Source organism: Ranitomeya variabilis, chromosome 7 (genome assembly GCF_051348905.1).
Source record: "Ranitomeya variabilis isolate aRanVar5 chromosome 7, aRanVar5.hap1, whole genome shotgun sequence".
NCBI lineage: Eukaryota > Metazoa > Chordata > Amphibia > Anura > Dendrobatidae > Ranitomeya > Ranitomeya variabilis.
In genome coordinates this window covers 80,046,732-80,067,697 of record NC_135238.1, presented here as the reverse complement: position 1 = coordinate 80,067,697, position 20,966 = coordinate 80,046,732, and the positions used below count along the sequence as shown (strand labels likewise).

General features: G+C 45.4%; 1 protein-coding gene across 11 annotated transcripts in view; it reads right to left on the bottom strand.

The window, feature by feature from the left end:
- Positions 1-6,273: 6,273 nt before the first annotated feature.
- USP22 (ubiquitin specific peptidase 22) overlaps positions 6,274-20,966 on the bottom strand; it is a 122,157-nt gene continuing 107,464 nt past the window's right edge. For all 11 annotated transcript variants that reach the window (XM_077275354.1, XM_077275353.1, XM_077275352.1 and 8 more), the window contains 5 exons: positions 15,480-15,606; positions 13,587-13,678; positions 10,581-10,643; positions 7,926-8,075; positions 6,274-7,105 (listed from right to left, as the gene is read on the bottom strand). In XM_077275354.1, coding sequence (XP_077131469.1) covers positions 7,063-7,105; positions 7,926-8,075; positions 10,581-10,643; positions 13,587-13,678; positions 15,480-15,606 — 475 coding nt within the window. In that variant the 3' untranslated portion in view covers positions 6,274-7,062. The remainder of the gene's footprint in view (positions 7,106-7,925; positions 8,076-10,580; positions 10,644-13,586; positions 13,679-15,479; positions 15,607-20,966) is intronic.

The following is a 20,966-nucleotide window of genomic DNA, read 5'->3' as shown; positions in this document are numbered from 1 at the left end:
CATTGCCGAGTAATCAAATGTAGGAGAGCAAGAATGAGGCTCAGACTTTCATTGAAAGCTTGTGACTTATCTCCGACTTACGGACAGTCAGAAGTTGTGGCCACAAAATGGCAGTGCGGGACCAGAGTGGCGCCAGGAAGAGCTTAAGACAGCGGCTGGTAACTTACACTAAGTGCAGGGAACTTAACATGTGGCACCAATCCAGCGCAGAAAAAAAACCTACTGGAATGGTGCTTTCACTGGTATTTGCCTCTGCCAGAACTGTCCCCAGGACAGTTTTACAGGTGACATTTACGCCGCCAAATTCGCATAATTTTAACCCCTTCACGCCACGGCCCTTTTTTGTTTTCGTTTTTTGCTCCCCTCCTTCCCAGAGCCATAACTTTTTTATTTTTCCGTCAATATGGCCATGTGAGGGCTTATTTTTTGCAGGGCGAGTTGTACTTTTGAACAACACCATTGGTTTTACCATGTCTTGTACTAGAAAACGGGAAAAAAATTCCAAGTGTGGTGAAATTGCAAAAAAGTGCAATCCCACACTTGTTTTTTGTTTGGCTTTTTTGCTAGGTTTACTAAATGCTAAAACTGACCTGATATTATGATTCTTCAGGTCATTACGAGTTCATAGACTCCAAACATGTGTAGTTTATTTTTTATCTAAGTGGTGAAAAAAATTTCAAAACTTTGCTAAAAAAAAAACAAAACGCCATTTTCCGATACCCATAGTCTCCATTTTTCGTGATCTTGGTTCGGGTGAGGGCTTATTTTTTGCGTGCCAAGCTGACTTTTTTTTTAATGATACCACTTTTGTGCGGACACGTTCTTTTGATCGCCCGTTATTGCATTTTAATGCAATGTCGCGGCGACCAAAAATGTAATTCTGACGTTTCAAATTTTTTCTCACTATGCCGTTTAGCGATCAGGTTAATGCTTTTTTTTATTGATAGATCGGGCGATTCTGAACGCGGCGATACCAAATATGTGTAGGTTTGTTTTTGTTTTGTTTGTTTTATGTTGGATGAGGCGAAAGGGGGGCGATTTAAACTTTTATATTTTTTTTCGTATTTTTAAAAACTTTTTTTTAACTTTTGCCATGCCTCCATGGGAGGCTAGAAGCTGGCACCACTCGATCGGCTCAGCTACATAGCAGTGATCATCAGATCGCTGCTATGCAACTGAAATGCAGGCTTGCTATGAGCGCCGACCACAGGGTGGCGCTCACAGCAGGCCGGCATCAGTAACCATAGAGGTCTCAAGGACCTCTATGGTTACCATCCTGACGCATCGCCGACCCCCGATCATGTGACCGGGGTCGGAGATGCGCTCATTTCCGACCGCGCGGCCGGAGCGGTAGTTAAATGCCGCTGTCAGTGTTTTGACAGCAGCATTTAACAGGTTAACCCCTTTCTGACCTCGGACGGGATAGTACGTCCGAGGTCAGAAGCCCCGCTTTGATGTGGGCTCCGGCGCTGAGCCCACATCAAAGTCGCGACATGTCAGCTGTTTTGTACAGCTGACATGTGCGCGCAATAGCGGAGGGTGAAATCGCGATTCACCCGCCGCTATTAACTAGTTAAATGCCGCTGTCAAACGCTGACAGCGGCATTTAACCGGCGCTGCCGGCCGGCCAGAAATGAGTGCATCGCTGACCCCTGTCACATGATCAGGGGTCAGCGATGCTTCTGCAGAGTAACCATAGAGGTCCTTGAGACCTTTAACAAAATGTGAAAAAAATAAAAAAAATATAAAAGTTTATATCACCCCCCTTTCGCCCCATTCAAAATAAATCAATAAAAAAAAAAAATCAAACCTACACATATTTGGTATCGCCGCGTTCAGAATCGCCCGATCTATCAATAAAAAAAAGCATTAACCTGATCGCTAAATAGCGTAGCGAGAACAAAAACTGAAACGCCAGAATTACTTTTTTTGGTTGCCACGACATTGCATTAAAATGCAATAACGGGCGATCAAAAGAACGTATCTGCACCGAAATGGTATCATTAAAAACGCCAGCTCAGCACACAAAAAACAAGCCCTCACCCGACCCCAGATCATGAAAAATGGAGACGCGACAGGTATCGGAAAATGGCGCAATTTTTTTTTTTTTAGCAAAGTTTGGAATTTTTTTTCACCACTTAGATAAAAAATAACTTAGACATGTTTGGTGTCTATGAACTCGTAATGACCTGGAGAATCATAATGGCAGGTCAGTTATAGCATTTAGCGAAACTAGCAAAAAAGCTAAAACAAAAAACAAGTGTGGGATTGCACTTTTTTTGCAATTCACCACACTTGGAATTTTTTTCCTGTTTTCTAGTACACGACATGCTAAAACCAATGATGTCGTTCAAAAGTACAACTTGTTTCGCAAAAAATAAGCCCTCACATGGCCATATTGACAGAAAAATAAAAAAATTATGGCTCTGGGAAGGAGGGGAGCGAAAAACGAACACGGAAAAACGGAAAATCCCAAGGTCATGAAGGGGTTAATAGCGGCGGGTGAATCGCGATTTCACCCGCCGCTATTGCGCGCACATGTCAGCTGTACATAACAGCTGACATGTCGTGACTGATGTGGGCTCAGCGCCAGAGCCCACATCAAAGGGGAAGACACGACATGCGCAGTACTAGTGCGGCGCATGTCGTGAAGGGGTTAATGAATCAGCAGGGCCAGCTCAGTTACAGCCCTACATATGCTTCACTCATTATTGTGAAATCACTAAATGTAACATTTTTGCTCAGGTTCTAGTTGTGCTAATATTTTGCAAAAAATAAAGGCTTTTTAAAACAGAAAGATGGCATAAGCCCTCACATCAGCACCATAGGATGGAAAAATCTTGTAACCGTCAACTAAAAAAAAAAAAAAGAGTGGAGATTTGACTGCGCAGAATAAGTAATACATTGGAGATGCAGGTCCTCCTTGTGCAGGGTTCAGTACGCACATGATTAGATACTCTCCTGCTATAATGCTGGGATATTAGAATTAAGTGTGTACCTTTAAGAGTCATATCATCATGTGTTATCGGTACGCATTGTATACCTTTGCACTGTGGCGTTGTTATACTACCTGCATTTTATCAGATTATGCGGTCAGTCAACTCCAGCTGTCAATAAAACATCAAGGCTGTAACCATTTCCATCTGTTTGTGTAAAGACCTGTAGTCATTTAGTAGCCGGTGTACACAGGCTGAGAGCATTTCAGATGAGCGCTGGATGATCTGTAGGCTGCCATTGCTCTCGGCAGCACAGACCCTGTGTACATACAATGATGTGCTGCCTAGAGCAATGATCTTTTGGGCAAAGTGTAAGAGCTTTTACCAGATGAACGATCTGTTTCTTCAATTGTCAGGTGATTGGATCTTGTTTAGACTGTACAATTATTGTGAACAAGTGGTTTTATGAGAAAATAGCAGACATTTACACTGCCAGATTATCGTGAACACTCAATACTTGTGCGGAATATATGTACACCACATCCCATCTCCCTCCCCCAAAAACCACTGATATTATCCATAGAAGTATATGGATTGGTGTGCAATTCTTTTAGAAACTCCCCCAAAGTAGGTTTTTTTCTACTCCATGCTGTGGTTTCAAAATGATATGAAAAGTAGCTGGTTCCACTCTGCCGATTATGAATGGAATTAGACTTCCATGTTTCATGGTCCACAAAGTGTGGGCAGACTGTTGGGCATAGAGAGCTGTACATGGACTGTGAAACACAGATGTTTGATTTCAGCCTTTCATTCTAATGAGTAGGATAGCACTTGTACAAAACTTGTTAAAGGGAATCAGTCAGTAGTATCAGCCCTCCTAACCATCTATATGGGCATGCAGGTCACAGGAAGCTGAACAACATGACACCTAGATATCTGCGATCCCTTCATGTCTTGTGTCCTAGTCTTACACTTACCAGTCACCGTCTTCAGCTCTTCCTGGATCCGCTGTGGTCCGGCAACGCCATATTGTGACTGCAACTTCTGATTGAGCAGAAGTCAGATATAATGGGTCACAATCTCTCAGTGTTAGTCTACAAGACCCCCTTTCTGGCTCGCATAGACTTACTCCGAGTTGTGACTTCCGGCTCGTCCAGCAGACACGGTAGAGACACAGACCGCTGGAGGCGACTGGAGTGGCCCTGGTAACAGATGAAGCCAGGGCTGGTATGAGACCGGGGGCAGGGAACTTCGATTAGTAGCACCACTCCAGCGCGGCAATAAAAACACCTGCTGGAGTGGTGCTTTAATGTAGGTTTAAACAAATAATAAAGCACAACCTGACAGTGTGGCCCGATGACAGGAATACAATGCTTTCCTGTTCATTATTACATGCAATACCGATTTTCACGTCTGTGTACATCTAGCCTAAAACCAAATTCACTTGCAGTTATTTCTATCTTATTGCACCATTTTCCATGCAAATAATTATTTGGGAACATAGCCATAAAAAACAACAGAAGTGAGAAGACACATGATTAAATGTATTCTGAGACATCGTTTTGCCTTGGGACTTGCTGAGAAACTTAAAACTTTGCAAACATACATTAATCAGACTCGCTATGTACAAGCAAAAGAAAATGTAACTTCTTAAACAAATTGCACGGCATGTGTCACTGGTTATAATAAAGCACAGCTTTCACTTTTCAGAGCTGGAGAAGAAAATAAAAGCTGTGCAGGGGTTGCTGCTATGGGCAATAAAGACAGAATTTTATTCTTTTACGTCGTCAAAACAGAAATTAATATAAAGCACCCCATACACTTAATTAGGTTTCAGATGAACGCTGGTTCAGCAGGCAGGCGTCCGACTCCCACACACTCGCCTCTGCCGCGCGCTCCCGTGTCCTCTATGAGTGAGCCGCTACCAGCTTATCTCATGGAGAACAGGAAGGATCGGCATGTTCAAAAATCAGACATCCTGGATCCTTGTCTCTTTTTAGGCTGGGTTCACATTGCGTTTACAGCAGCCCGTTCAACACATACGGTAACGGGCTGCTGTAAACGTAAGTGCCGGTATGGCAGCACGCTAGCGCTGATAGAGCATCTGCTAGCTCTATCTGCGCTAGCAGTGACGGACCCGGAAACGCTGCAGCCCGCGTCTCAGGGTCCGTCACTCAATGACGGCACATCGCTAGCGCACGCCCATTGTGGGCGTGCGCTAGCAACGCATCTGACATAGGAATTAATGGTGGCCCTAACAGACTACGTTACACCGCGTTTATGCCGCGGTGTAACGTAGTCCATCTAACGGACGCCACTAAGTAATGTGAACTCAGCCTAAGTCATCTGTCAAGGGCCCCCATACACATTACACTGTTGGCCGGATCCATTGATATTGGCCGATGTTAGGTTAATGTGGATGGAGGGTTTAAAGTGAACCGTTCATCCCGAATACCATTAGTCACCTGAAAAGATAGGGGTAATGTGTAGGTTAATAATTAGCATTAGGAAGGAGTCCAGTTGCCTTAAGGAAAGCCCAGCTACTGGAAAAAATGACATTTATTCCTCTGTGGGAGCCGGCGGCTTTCAGTCACAGAGGCACAGCTGGTGCTGCCACAGTCACTGCTCTCAGCAGAGCACCGACTGGGCTGTAATCACACTCTAACTTTGACTGACAGCCACGTCTGCTCTCATGAGCCGGCTGTCAGTCACAATGCTGGAGCATGCTCATAGTACAGTGAATGGTGACACTAGCCACGTCTGACTGAAAGCTGGCTGCTCCCAGGAGGAATAAAGTCCATTTTCTGCAGGGAGCCACACTTTCAGCACAGCAGCCAGGCACCTTCACCACGCTATGAACCTGCACATTAACCCTATATCTGCAGGTCAATAGCATTATCAGACCCAGGAGAACTAATGTGTATTGGCAAATTACCAATATACAACAGCTGACAAATCAAAGTTTAGCACAATGACAAAGTTTTAGCGACATGTAAGGGTGAATTCACAAGCGGCAGATTGTCTGCAGATGGCTGAGAGACTGAAAATTAGGTCCATTCATCAGAATGCAGTCATTTCCATAGCTTGGATACAGATTTCTGCAAGACTCATTTCTATTGCCCTTTGTGATTATACCTCAGGGTGTAATACTGATCTTATATCCAATATTAAGTGCATAGTTTTGCCCTATATTACCCAACATAAAGCTGCAGAATTTTACAGTATTTTCAGTCTTGCTCTACACTGCAGTATAAATAACACACACGGATAAGGATTAGACACCACGACCAGATGAGGAAAGATCCCAACTTTTTGACAAGAACGAATGCAGACCATATAAACATTAAAGACATGTCAGTGCATTTGCTGTCTTTTCTTTTACTGATGACTGCATTGATGAAATAAAGTTTCATGAAAGACATATTGCAATTCAATGCAAAACAAAAAACCATCCATGATGGGGAAACAAAGGAAAAACAAAAATAATTATGATTCCTGAGTTTTCAGGAGCAGTCCACATTATAAGACATACAGGAAAGAAGTCCCCTGTAACAGCTGAATCTGTCCACAATCCAGGATCTCTGAATGCTGGCTGAGAAAGACAGATAGCTTAGTAGTTTCATACTGTATTTATTTTATAACTAAAATCACAAATAGAGATACTTGCAAAATACTCTTATTCCTTTTCCACCTTGATTCAGAGATACCGACCTGGTTGCTCTTCGTAAGCCTTCAGTCCAGTGTGCACCAACAGATGGCCGCGGCTTTCCTTTATCGTAACTGCCATGTTTGGTCAGATGCATCTCAAGCACCAAATGGAGAGGATGTTTTAGTGATGGTATCTGGAGATGTTTCCTCCCCCCTCCCCGCCCCAGCCTTCCCATACATATTCCCAGAAGCACGATGAGAGATGTTTAGTACCAGACTTTCCTGTTAGATCTCCCGTTGTGTGTGCTGCAACTCTCTAGTTCTTCCTCCCGTTCAAGAGTCAATGGGCAGATGCGACACCGGCATTGCTCCTGTCTGATGTCGGCTTTGTCTGAAAAATTCAGGTAGGTCTGTGTGTCGTCAGATAAGTCTTGCTTGATTTTGTTTTTATTCACATTTCAGACAAACGCAGATAAAATTACTCATACTCCAGAAACTGCTTGTGATAAAAAAGCAAATACCTAAAAGGAAGAAGGATAAGAAGGTATCAATGTCCTTCACATATAAAGTGAACGTCAATGAACACTGAGAAACAGTGATGTTGCAATAATAGTAATAATGTAAATATATTGCATAATATCCATAATAGATGCATAACAGCAGATAAAGTGCATGGACACTGCACGATTATTGGGAAGGAGCATTCCTAGGAACAATAGTGCAGTGTAAACAGGCTGCCAAGCAACTGATGAAATGTTCTTGTGGCTGGCATAATATAGTGCTGTGGTTGGCAGCACATCGTCCTGCTAAACAGGAACTATGCGTGAAGAACGACCAGTCCGCATCACCAGCATCGGAGCGACAAACAAGCTAGCTGATCGGCGGTCGGTTAGAACGTCACAAATGGCCTCCTGTAAATGAGCCTTAAGGGTGCAGTCAGATGGTCATATACATCAGACCATGATGGAATCACAATGTATGGACTGGCCGGCAGGTCTCCCCAACTCTGGGGTGACTGCTCCATATATTTCTATGCCGCCGTCACGCTCTGGTCAGAGAGTCACAACTAGTCCGAGCATTGCGGTCTCATCTCGGTGCGATTTATAAGTCCATCTGACTGCGCCCTTACATGTATATCTCAATTTCAAGCAAGAAATCTAAATATATAAAATAAATGATGCATCACAGGACAAAACCACTTAAACGTAACAAGTAAAATGTGGCCATCATTGACAATAGTGTAAGTACTTTACAGAGCACAAATATCAAGAAGCATACCAAAGAATATCACCTGTGAATGGCATAAAATATAAGAGCACAGTAACACAAAACCCAACTCACCCTTCGCTATCTAGAACATCTTTAATGCTAGCCTTGGTGATAATCGCATCATCACACTTAAACCACTGGTCTTTGTGTTGCCTGATGAAGCTAGTGTAATGCCCGCTCTCCAAGGTTCCCTGGTGGTTAACTACTGCAAACAAGGAATACCTGTAAAGAGCACACAAGAATAAATCATTCCAGCAGGGAACTTTTATAGACCCCTTTCAAACAAGCAACATGCACATTCGGATTTGCATTGGTGAAATGTATGCAGACGAAAAAACTGGGGGTCACCAGCACTACTCATATTGCCCAGGTTCAGCACAATACGTCTGAAGTCACTCTACATGACGGCAGATCTGTGAATCGTCACAGCTCATGGTTAGGATTTTGCAGTGCTGGTGGTCATGCGACCACAAGTATGCGGATATGATTACTTCCAGCCACTATCGGACTAGACATGCGCAGCCTCACCCATTTCTCTTGCACTGAGCGAGGTCGAGCACGTCTAGCTGGGATGTGCGCTGGGAGGATTCACAAGTCTCTAGTCATTAGGGACACTGCAGACTTTTGTGCCAAACCTGAACACCACAAGGACCTTGTGAAAGATTATGAAGAATTGTATGCATGTAAAAAGATCAATCCATGATCTTTGGTAGAAACAAACTAGATAGATCTAAGGAATGATGTGGTTCTTAAGTGTTATTTCAGGAATTACGGCCACTTTCCAATGTTAGTATGATGGTCCGTATTTCATGAGCGGGACTAACCTTCAACAAGGTGCCTAAATCTTTGCATTATACCTTTTTTGGGGGTTGATTACACTCTTGGGTCATAACGGTGTATTTCTATTGGTAAGTGAAAGCCAGAACACTGCCACGTGTAGGTGGAATTATTTCTGTACAAGATAAGGAAAACTGGTTTCTGCCTAATGGGGCTTCTACCCTTCGTGTGGATGACCATTGCAGGACGACCGGCTGAAATACATTGGCTTGTGTCCTTTTCACACTTAGAAATTCTTATTATGACAGCATTGAAAGAAAACAGAAAATAGCGGCACGTGTTAAAACAGCAAATAAGCCTTCCTCTTCTCCAGCACCAGTGGTCCTGTACTGGCTGCCAGTCTTTATTTACATGGCGGTAAATACACTGCAGTCAGAGGGGTAACCAGGGCTGTGGAGACGGTGTCCATTTTGGTGGCGTTGGAATAAAATGGACTGACTGAAAATATAGAATTAATTGGGATCAGTAGTTCAGCGCAGGATGTGCTGTAAATGTTTCATAATAATTTGGGAAAGTTATGAATTGTCCTATGTCTGTTCTGTTCCTGATCTGAGTATCTCGGCTTTTAGTTGAGATGAATCTGTGCTGCACTTCATGTACAACCTCAGGAGTTACCAGGGCTGAGGGGTCTGAGTCTAAAGACAGGGAAATTGAGGGGTCCGAGTCTGAGGTCAGGGAAATTGAGGAGTCCGAGTCTGAAGTCAGGGAAACTGAGGGGTCCGAGTCTGAGGTCAGGGAAATTGAGGAGTCCGAGTCTGAAGTCAGGGAAATTGAGGAGTCCGAGTCTGAAGTCAGGGAAATTGAGGGGTCAGAGTCTGAGGTCAGGGAAATTGAGGAGTCCGAGTCTGAGGTCAGGGAAATTGAGGAGTCCGAGTCTGAAATCAGGGAAATTGAGGGGTCCGAGTCTGAAATCAGGGAAATTGAGGGGTCCGAGTCTGAAATCAGGGAAATTGAGGGGTCCGAGTCTGAAGTCAGGGAAATTGAGGAGTCCAAGTTGGAAGTCAGGGAAATTGAGGGGTCCGAGTCTGAAGTCAGGGAAATTGAGTAGTCCGAGTCTGAAATCAGGGAAATTGAGGGGTCAGAGTCTGAAGTCAGGGAAATTGAGGGGCCCAAGTTGGAAGTCAGGGAAATTGAGGGGTCCGAGTCTGAAGTCAGGGAAATTGAGTAGTCCGAGTCTGAAATCAGGGAAATTGAGGGGTCCGAGTCTGAAGTCAGGGAAATTGAGGGGTCCGAGTCTGAAGTCAGGGAAATTGAGGGGTCCGAGTCTGAGGTCAGGGAAATTAAGGGGTCCAAGTCTGAAATCAGGAAAATTGAGGGGTCAGAGTCTGAAGTCAGGGAAATTGAGGGGTCCGAGTCTGAAGTCAGGGAAATTGAGGAGTCCAAGTTGGAAGTCAGGGAAATTGAGGGGTCCGAGTCTGAAGTCAGTGAAATTGAGTAGTCCGAGTCTGAAATCAGGGAAATTGAGGGGTCCGAGTCTGAAGTCAGGGAAATTGAGGGGTCCGAGTCTGAAGTCAGGGAAATTGAGGGGTCCGAGTCTGAAGTCAGGGAAATTGAGGGGTCCGAGTCTGAGGTCAGGGAAATTAAGGGGTCCAAGTCTGAAATCAGGAAAATTGAGGGGTCAGAGTCTGAAGTCAGGGAAATTGAGGGGTCCGAGTGAGTCGGAAGAGTGGCTTACCCACTCAACAGCCCTTGGGGTAGCTGGTAACAAAACCATTGCTGCCGGAGTAGCAGGAGATATAATTATGGGATGTTTAGTTACACGCGTTGGCGATAGGTTTTTTTTTTCTTAAATATGGCACAATTATTTCTTTTAATTCAAGCAAAAAAAAAAAACGCCAAAAAGATGAAAAACTTGTAAATCAGAATCTATTGGTAAATAGTAATACTCACTTATTGTCATTGTTTAAACTGTCTTGAGGCTGCTGATACTGACCATTCATTCTGCTCTCTTTGCTACAAACATAAATTAGGACACAATTGCATCAATACCTTACTGTGGCTAGAACAATATCCTTCATCCAAATACTTTTAAAAATATATTACAAATTTTCTTTTACAAGACAACCCTCCAATGAGGTGGGCTTGTGAGCAAGACGAAAACTAATGTGATATCATAATATATATCAGGAACACATGCAACATCCTCTGCAAGGAAGGTCTACTGACCAGAGCTAAATATTTCATTAATGCCTATGTGATAGTCAGTTCAGATCAGCAGACCCAGTGCTCTGGCTGGGGCATTGCAATCTTAACACTGTCTGTTTCACAAATGTGTGAAACTGGCCTACAGCCTCTGCGCTGATCTACTTTCTACATCTGTACCCATTACAACTCAAGTCTGGAAGCCACAAAACTATGTTCAAACTTGTGAATTCTTAGATTTTTCCCATAAGTCATTATTACAATAAATAAAAAAAAAAAAAATCATTTTTCAGAATTCATGGCCCTGTGTAAACATAAGGAATAATCCCATTTCAGGCCAGTATATGACTTGGATCCTGCATTTTTTCACCAGTGTTCCCCTCTACGGTCATTCCCAAATTTTCACTTCTCACTGAGCTAGTGAGTGGAGTCTAGCTGCCATGTCATCTCCCATACTTCGTACACAGAGAGGGAGTTATGCACTTTATGTAGCACACAAATAGAAGCGTCAAGGAGGACAATAAACTGAAGGACAAAGCTGTAGCTTATCTCGCTCTAGGGTGAAATAATTTACCATGCTTGCTAGGGATCCAAGAAGTATCGTTTCTCCTTGCGGAGTGTGACATGTTAAGCATGTCGAGATGAGGAGACTTAAAGCCGCAATGCTCCTCTGGGAAATATGCTAATTGTCTCTTCAGAGAGGAGGAGGACTAGAACTCTAGTGCCACCTATTGGAAGTAGCAATCTAACAGCCAATGTCGACCCTTTAACAAGCCTTGTCACATGACTTACTTGCTAGAGGCTTCAGGATGGAACAGTTTCTCAGATTTTGTCAGTCCCTCTCCTCTTTACTCCCCACACATTTTAATACGCTTTGTAACCCCTGACAACTCTCTGTGCTAAGGCTACTTTCACACTAGCGTCGTACGACGCACGTCGCAATGCGACGTGGCGACGTACCGACGCATACTGTGAAAGAGCCGCACAACGGGGGCAGCAGATGCAGTTTTTCAACGCATCCGCTGCCCCATTGTGAGCTCCGGGGAGGAGGGGGCGGAGTTCCGGCAGCGCATGCGCGGTCGAAAATGCTGGACACGACGCACCAAAAAACGTTACATGCAACGTTCTTTTGTGCCGACGGTCCGATGCAACACGACGCAACCGTCGCACGACGGTTGCGACGTGTGGCAATGCGTTGCTAATGTTAGTCTATGGAGAAAAAGCAATTTTGCAGGATGCGTTTTTTCTCCAAAACGACGCATTGCGACGTGCGTCGTACGACGCTAGTGTGAAAGAGGCCTAACTGTCCATGGTAAAAGCAAGAAACATTTTAGGGAAAAAAACAAACAAACAAAAAAACAGATGAATTTAACATTGGGCTTACAAGAACGAGTGTAAGATCATAAACCCGTTTCTCAGCAAGTACCGTATTTTGCAGTTTATAAGACGCATCCCAAATTTTGAGGAGAAAAATAGGACATTTTTTTTTTTTTTTTTTAAATTAAACGGTGGTGCTTCTTATAATCCATGCATCTTATTGCTTACCGGGGATGGTGGCTGCGGTGAAGCGGGGTCCCAGTGTCACAGCTGGCGGAAGCAGGAGTGGGGTGATGCTGCGGACCCCAGTCTGGGAGAAAGGGGTGTTCGGATGTGCAACCGCTGCGGGAGTTAGGTGGTGCGGGGGCTCCGCCAACATTTTGTGAAAGCCCAGAGCCCCCATACTTCCATGGTTTACTTTGTGGTGGGCTCTGGGAAAATGGCCACTGGAAGGGTGGCACATACACAGATGGAGATCTTGACACCGAGATCTCAACTCCCGAGATCTTGGTGCAGAGATCTCCATATGTTCATGCGAAGCCCCCAGCAGCCATTTTCCCCGGAGTCCACCGCAATGTAAATCATGGAAGTGCGGGGGTCCTGGGCTTTCACAAAATGTCGGTGGAGTCTCTGCACCACCGAACACCCGCAGTGTCGCACCTCCAAACACCCCCTCATCCCAGCCAGCAGCAACGCACCACTCTTGCCTCCTCCAGCAGGGACCCTGGGATCCAGCACCACTGTGGCCGATAAGGTATATTCGAACTCTAAGACACCCCCCCCCCCCACTTCCCCTTAAATTTGGGGGGGGGGGGGGGGTAGGAGGGCGTCTTATAATCCAAAAAATACGGTACATTTTTTCCTTGCCTGGTTCAGACTGGCATAGTCTAATGCAATGTTCCTCAACTTCAGTTTTCAAGAGACACCAAAAGGTCATGTTTTCAGGATATCCTTGGTTTTGCCCAGGTGATAATTGCATCATCTGAACAGGCAAGAATTCTATCACCTGGGCGATACTAAGGAAATCCTGAAAACATCTTTTGGTGGCCCTTGACAAAAGAAGTTGGGGAACACTGAATGCTTCTAGACGATCCAGGGCTCATTCTGATGAAACTGGTAAACCTTGATGAAATTCAGACTATTTTCCTCATATGAGACAATTACTGATGTAGGAAGGATCCCCCCCTAAAGATATTTGGTCCTTACATGAATTACCGTACTTTTAAGAAAATTATTTTCTTTGCGCCCCTTAAACCACAATGGTCTACATCCAATATCTGGTAACTACCAAAAACTTAGCTTGGTTAAACCTTCAGAAAATATGTTAAATATTTCACTATAAAAGTTGTATTAAAAGCCCAAACAAATGTTAAGTATATTGGATTTTCTTCTGAACAGGAAAGTATCAATATCTTTTCCCCAAAGACAAATACATACCTGGAGGCCATGAATGGTGTCATATCTAACTCCAAGGGGAATGACACATATGTTGTAATCTTCCGCCTTAATTTAGCCGAATGTTCAAACCGCTGTGCCAGAAAAAAAAAAAAAAAAAGTTAAAGGTGTCATTATTATACTACATATAATGGTATGTGTATGCTCCTGGATTTAGTCATAAATGGTACAAAAGCTGGATCACAAGTGGTCACTGCAGTGTGATGATGGCACTTGTTTAGCACGGTGTGCTCTCTCTATGATGCATACTCAAAACACGAGAAGTCGTAAGGACATCATTTCTGACACAATCGCAACATTCATGGGCGATATATTCTGTACCAAAACTTCAAGCAAATCTGAAAGGCCACAGACCCTTTTTTAACTGCACTTCGTGTGTGTTAGAAGTTCATTTAAATTATTGTTTTTTTTAATTTGCTCCTGCAGTTTGCAAGTATTACAATTAGTGATGAGCGAATATACTCTTTACTCGAGATTTCTCGAGCACACTCGGGGGTCCTCCGAGTATTTTTTAGTGCTCGGAGATTTAGTTTTTCTTGCCGCAGCTGAATGATTTACATCTGTTAGCCAGCATAAGTTCATGTGGGGGTTGCCTGGCTGCTAGGGAATCCCCACATGTAATCAAGCTGGCTAAGGCTACTTTCACATTTGCGTTAGAATCCGCAGCGTATCATCCGCAACCGCATGCAAAAACGCATGCAAACGTCTGATAACGCGTTTTTTATCCGCATCAGCTTACGCATGATGGTAAAAAAATGCAGCGTTTGCATGCGTTTTTACATGGGTTTGCAAACCGCAGACGACGAAACTACGCAGGAGTCGTCAAACGCGGCAAAACGCAACCGATCGCAGACTCATGCGTTCCTAATGTTAAATATAGGAAAACACAACGCATGCGGATAATTGCGGAAGAAACGCTGCGGACACAACCGCAAATGTGAAACCGGCCTTACAGATGTAAATCATTCAGCTGCGGCAAGAAAAACAATCTCCGAGCACTAAAAAATACTCGGAGGACCCCCGAGCGTGCTCGAGAAATCTCGAGTAACGAGTATATTCGCTCATCACTAAATACAATACATTGCAAGCCGCTCGATGCTGTTCGGTTCTGATTATATCCAATAAGTATTGAACTGTCTCTCCCATAGCCTTTTTGCTATAAAGTGCATATTTGCACCATTATTCTTCATGATAAGGGGAGATGTATCAACCAATATACTGTCCTTAGACGATAATATGGATACTACTGATTAGTAGGTGGTTTGTCATAGATAGCTACGTTGTTGAAATGTATGAAAGGAATAAATGTCATTTAAGGCTACTTTCACACTAGCGTCGTACTCAGCCCGTCGCAGAGCGTCGGGCCGACGTACCGACGCTAGCAGTGAATGCGCCGCGCGCACAATGGGGGCAGCGGATGCTGTTTTTCCACGCATCCGCTGCCCCATTGTGAGGTGCGGGGAGGTGGGGGCGGAGTTCCGGCCGCGCATGCGCGGTCGGAAATGGCGGTCCGTCGGCGGCAAAAAACATTACATGGAACGTTTTTTTGCAGCCGCCGGTCCGCCACAACCGTCGCACGACGGTTGCGACGTGTGGCAATGCGTCGCTAATGTTAGTCAATGGTGAAAAAACGCATCCTGCAAGCACTTTTGCAGGATGCGTTTTTTCGCCAAAACGACACATTGCGACGTATTGCAAAAAATGCTAGTGTGAAAGTAGCCTTATTTACATACTTCTTCAATAAACATTTTGAAAGCCACTTTAAAGTGTTATCCTCTTAAAAAAAAAAAATGAAGATGGCTAAAAGTGGGCATCTCTCACATTATGGCAGGATTACTACATTTGTCAGCATAGCCATTATGCACTGAAGCTTACTTTGAGATGAAAACAAGCCACAATAGGCAGTTTTTTCATAGTGAGCTGCTTCGTAGACTCTTGGTAACTATGGCAACCACTGCATTTGATTTTGGCACTACTTCCTAGATGCTCTGGCCGCGTAAACCTGGAAAAGAACAGTCAATGTGGCTTCATGATATCAGTGCATCCAGCTATACACACATACTGCGAGATCACACACTGTCTATTGTACGCTGGTCTCTGGTCCCACAGAAAAAAGCCCCAGTAATGCAATCATCCCATTTTATATATTTCAGGAAAAAGTAATCCAAAATAGACAAACAACAATTCACATTAACAAATATGCTTTACTGCACTACTGTCTTATCTATCATTAGCAAGATATCTAAGGTGCAAGGCAAAAATAAGTAACATGACAGAAGATCTCTAGAAATCATGACATGCAGCTCATCTCTCTGCAGTCCGTGTAATACTGGGACCCTTTACAGCAGTGTTTTCAGGATTTCCTTAGTATTGGAATTATCACCTGTGAAATACTAAGGAAATCCTGAAAACATGACTTGTTGGTGGCTCTTGAGGACCGGACTTGGGGAACACTGCTTTACAGCATGTATTCTGGGCGATGAGTTGCAATGTTTGGATGGAGTCTCATACTGCTTTTCTATGGACCACTTCCTAAAAGAGAGCTTGCATTTATTTTGCTTGCACCCGTACTTTACCTGCAATCATTACACTATAAATAAATAATAATAATGATGATAATGAGACGAGTATCTGTCTTAAAGAGTCACTCCAGTGGAGTATTTTTTTTCCCAATGCTGGAGTGGCACTTTAAGCCCCCTGCCTGTCCTACACTCGCCTCTGGCGTCTTCACCGTTTTTCAGGGCTGCTCCAGTCCTGCGGCACCATCTTGTGACAGAAGCTGGCTGCAAGTCAGAAGCTATGTCACAAGCTCTCAATACAAATCTATGAGAACCACAATGTGGTCAGAATGAAGCTCTCATAGACATACTGAGAAACGACCTCCGCACAGTTTCATGAAAACAGGATTTTTGGCTACTCACCATAAAATCTGTTTCTAGGAGCCTTCATTGGGGGACTCCGGAAACTATGGGTGTATGTTTGCCACTAGGAGGCTGACACTATGCACAAAAAATTAGCTCCTCCTCCGCAGTGTACACCCCATCGTCTGACACTAGGTTAATCAGTTCGTGAGAAGGCATTAGGAGAAGGAACATGTAAAAGAAAAACAAAACCACAACTCAAGACTAACAATATAACACAGTAGTCAGAGCTGTTAAACATGTCAGGGTGCTGTGTCCCCCAAAAAAGGCTCAGAGAAACAGATTTTTAACGGTAATTAAAAATCCTGTTTTCTCGATCGCTTCATTGGGGGACACAGGAAACCATGGGATGTCCCAAAGAGGGGGGGAGGTAAGGAATAGCAGAAAACTTTGTTCAGGTCGGAGAACTCACCACTGCCACCTGCAAGATCCTTCTACCTAGGCTGGCATCTGCCGAAGTGTAGTTAGGGACCCTATAAATTTTGGCAAATGTGTGGATGGAGGACCAGGTTGCCGCTTTGCAGAGTGGATGCCCTATGGTGTACCACCCAAGAGGTGCCCACTGCCCGGGTAGAGTGTGCCTTAATCTCAGTGGGAGGCACTCTGATCTTGACCCGGTATGCCTCCAAAAATGCAGTCAGGATCCAGCCTGCATTTGTAGCCTTTGAAGCCAGAAGGCCTCTATGAGCACCCTCAGGAATGGAAAAAAAAAAAAAAAAAGTCTGTCTTACTGAAGGGGGCGGTCCTAGCCAGATAAACCTGCACTGCCCTGACCAGGTCTAACCTGTTCAGTGAACGTTCCTGAGTCGGAACCGGGCAAAAGTAAGGGAGGACAATATCCTCATTTAGGTGAAAGGCGGACACCACCTTGGGAAGGAAAGAAAGTAAGCGCAAAACCACTTTGTCCTGGTGGAGAACCGGGAAAGGGGGGGCGATAGGAAAGAGCCGCCAATTCCGATATGCGCCTAATGGAGGTGATGGCCACAAGAAACACCACCTTCCAAGACAAAGGACGGAGAGACCTCTTGAAGTGGTTTAAAGGGTGAACTCCTAAGGGCCTCCAGGACTAGATTGAGGTCCCAGGGGTCCACGGGTGTCCTGTACGGGGGCGCAGCGTGCGCTACCCCTTGGAGAAAAGTTCTGACCTGAGAACGGAAGGACAAGTTTTTCTGAAAAAGAATAGAAAGCTCTGAAACCTGTCCCTTTAGCCAACTAATGGCGTCAAGTCCTGCCTGGAGAAACGCCAGAATGGAAGGGAGAGCAAACGACATAGGTTTTGAAATAGGTTTTCAAAGTCCGATAATATCCACGGGACGACGACTGCTTCCTAGTACGGATCATGGTCTGAATCACCTGATCTGAAAATCCAGAGGCTCTTAAAACCACAGTTTCAACAGCCAAGCCCGTTAACTTGAGCGCCCAAGAATATTGGTGGCAGATCGGCCCTTAGGACAAAAGATCCGGTCTGTCTGGGAGTCTCCAGGGGGCATCGATGAAAATTGAAGATCTCTGCGAACCAAGACCTCCTGGGCCAATCCGGTGCTATCAGAACGACCAGCAACCCTTCCGCATTGATCTTCAACAGCCTGGAAATAAGGGGGAGGGGAGGAAACAGATAGGGAAGAACAAACTGTAACCAGGGTACTGCCAGAGCGTCTGTGCCCACCGCGAGAGGGTCACGGGACCTGGAAACGAACCGTGGAACCTTCTTGATCAGTCAGGATGCCATGAGGTCTACATCCAGAGTGCCTCATCAAAGGCAAATTTGATGGAAGACTTCCTGATGTAGAGCCCATTCTTTCACCACGAGACCCTCATGGCTGTGAAAGACAGCGGCCCAATTGTCTATGCCAAGGATATTCACTTAAGATATAACCAGAACCGTCGCCTCTGCCCAGAGGAGAATCTTGGATACCTCGGCCATCGCCAAGGGACTTGGCTACACCCCCGCCGAGAAGACTTGTGTTCATCGTCACCACCTGCCAGTGACCTGGAAGGAAGGACTGACTCTGGAAGATGAGAGGGGATGACAGCCTCCAACTGAGAGATTGCTTGACTCTGGAGGAGAGCAGAATCGAGAGAGAGAGAGAGAGAGAGAGAGATCGAGAGAGAGAGAGATCGATCGAGAGAGATCGAGAGAGAGATCGAGAGAGAGATCGAGAGAGAGATCGAGAGAGAGATCGAGGGAGAGATCGAGGGAGAGATCGAGGGAGAGATCGAGGGAGAGATCGAGAGAGATCAAGAGAGAGATCGAGAGAGATCGAGAGAGAGATCGAGAGAGAGATCGAGAGAGAGATCGAGAGAGAGATCGAGAGAGAGAGAGAACAGACTTGTTCCATTGCGATAAGATGGCCTACTGAAGTAGTCTTAAATGGAACTGCGTGAAAGGAATCGCTTCAGACGCTGTCACCATGCTTCCCAGGACCGCCATGGCCAAGCAGAAAGATGGAGGCCGAGGGCCCAGAAGAGAGCGAACCTGCACTGGAGGATTGCTCTTCTCTTTGGGAAGAAAAACCCTTGTCTGACAAGTGTTGAACAGCATGCCTAGAAAACTGAGGCGCTGAGTTGGGACAAGGCAAGACACTGCCCTGTTGATTATGCATCCGAATCAGGTCAGGGTGTCGAGAACAATGGACAGACTTTCCTGGGCCTGGTAAAAGGACGGAGCCTTGACGAGGTGGTCATTGAGGTACGGGATGAACACTAGACCACTGATCTGCAGAATGGCCATTACTGCTGCCATGATTTTTGTGAAAACCCTGGTAGCGGTTGCAAGCCCGAACGACAGGGTGAGGAACTGAAAATGGTCCTGCCGTACTGCAAAATGCAGAAATCTCTGATGCCCTGGGAAGATAGGGACATGGAGATAGGCGTCCTGGATGTCTATGGAGCACAGGAACTCCTGCGGCTTCCTGGAAGAAATTACAGAACGAAGGCACTCCATGCTGAAATGTTGCAGACAGACCCTTTTGTTCAGTTACTCTGGATCCAGGATGGATCGGACCGAGCCTTCCTTCGGCAAAACAAATAGGTTCGAATAAAACCCTGTGAAACTATCTTGGTCTGGGAGGGAACAATGACACAAACTGAGAAGGGAGGCAATGGACGCGAAGAATCCCGGATCCAGAGAAGCATCTCTTGGAGGAAGGGATTTGAAGAATAGATCTCGAGGACGCAAAAAAAATCTATTTTGCATCCTGAGGATACAACCTCCCTGACCCATGCGTCCTCCACCGAAGCGTGCGACTCTGAAAAACTGGAGGTAGCCACCCAGCCTGGGTGATTCCCTGGAATCTGGAGAGGAGTCATGCAAAGAAAGATCTGCCAGGTCTAGACGTGGTAGATCTACCCTGTGCTTACGGGGACGCCAGGAGGGGGTGGGTTTAAAGGAAGCCCTTTTCCTATCCTGGCGAGCCTGTGGACTTCTCTTGGCATGAGAAATCCAATGAAGAGAAATGGAAAAAGGGCAGAAGCTTATGCTTCCGGAGAGGCTGGCGAGGTTTGGACTGAGGAAGGAGGGAGCTCATCCCTCAGGTGGCCTCCTTAATAATTTGGTCCAACTTGGAGCCAAATAGATGAGAACCCTGGAAAGGCAAATTGGTAAAGGACTTTTTTGAAGATAAGGTGTGGCAGGTGGACACACCTTAAGCCAAATAGTCCGTCGGATGTCCACTAAATTACTGGACGCCTGAGAAGCACATGAAGCGGCATCCAGAGAAGCCGATACCATGTACTTCCCTGCATTAGAAATCTCGTCCGCGAGGTCAGTCAATTCCTCCGGTTGGGATCCAGAAAGAATGCCATGACTGAGTTGTGTAGCCCATGCAGCTATGGACTTTGACACCCAGGTGGTGGCAAAGTAAGGGCACAATTTGCAAAGGACTTTCTGATCCTGTCATTGGAGTCCTTGAGTGATGCTCTATTTATAAGAGGGGGGACCGTGTTGGTGTTCTGTCTGGAAACTGGAGGCTACACGGTCGGAGAAGCAGTCCAGTTCACAGTGAGCTCAAGGATGTAGGATGCCGAGGCGCTTCCCTCTTTGGAAGCATCTTATCAGGTTTTCCCGTTCCCTGGAAAGCACCTCCTCAAATTCTCTGTGTGGGGCAAAGACCTTAGAAGCTGGTCTTGACCGTCTAAAGGAAACCACATGTTTTGCGGGTTTCCGTAGCGGTATCCTTAATGTAAAAGGTCTGGCTGACCGCCACAATGAGGCTCTGGTCCATGTCTCTCATATTAGAGACCTGGTCAGAATCCAGGTCCGAGTCATGCTCTGACAGTACATCTGAAACCACCTCGCCTGACTCAGGGGAGGAGGCCCGGGAAGAAGCTGTCTGCCAGGAGAGACCAGGGGGTAGCAGGAGGAAGACCTAGAACGACGCTCCTGCCTAGATCTTACGGCCCATGTTGGTAGGTACAGACAAAGAGTCCTGCGATCCGCTAG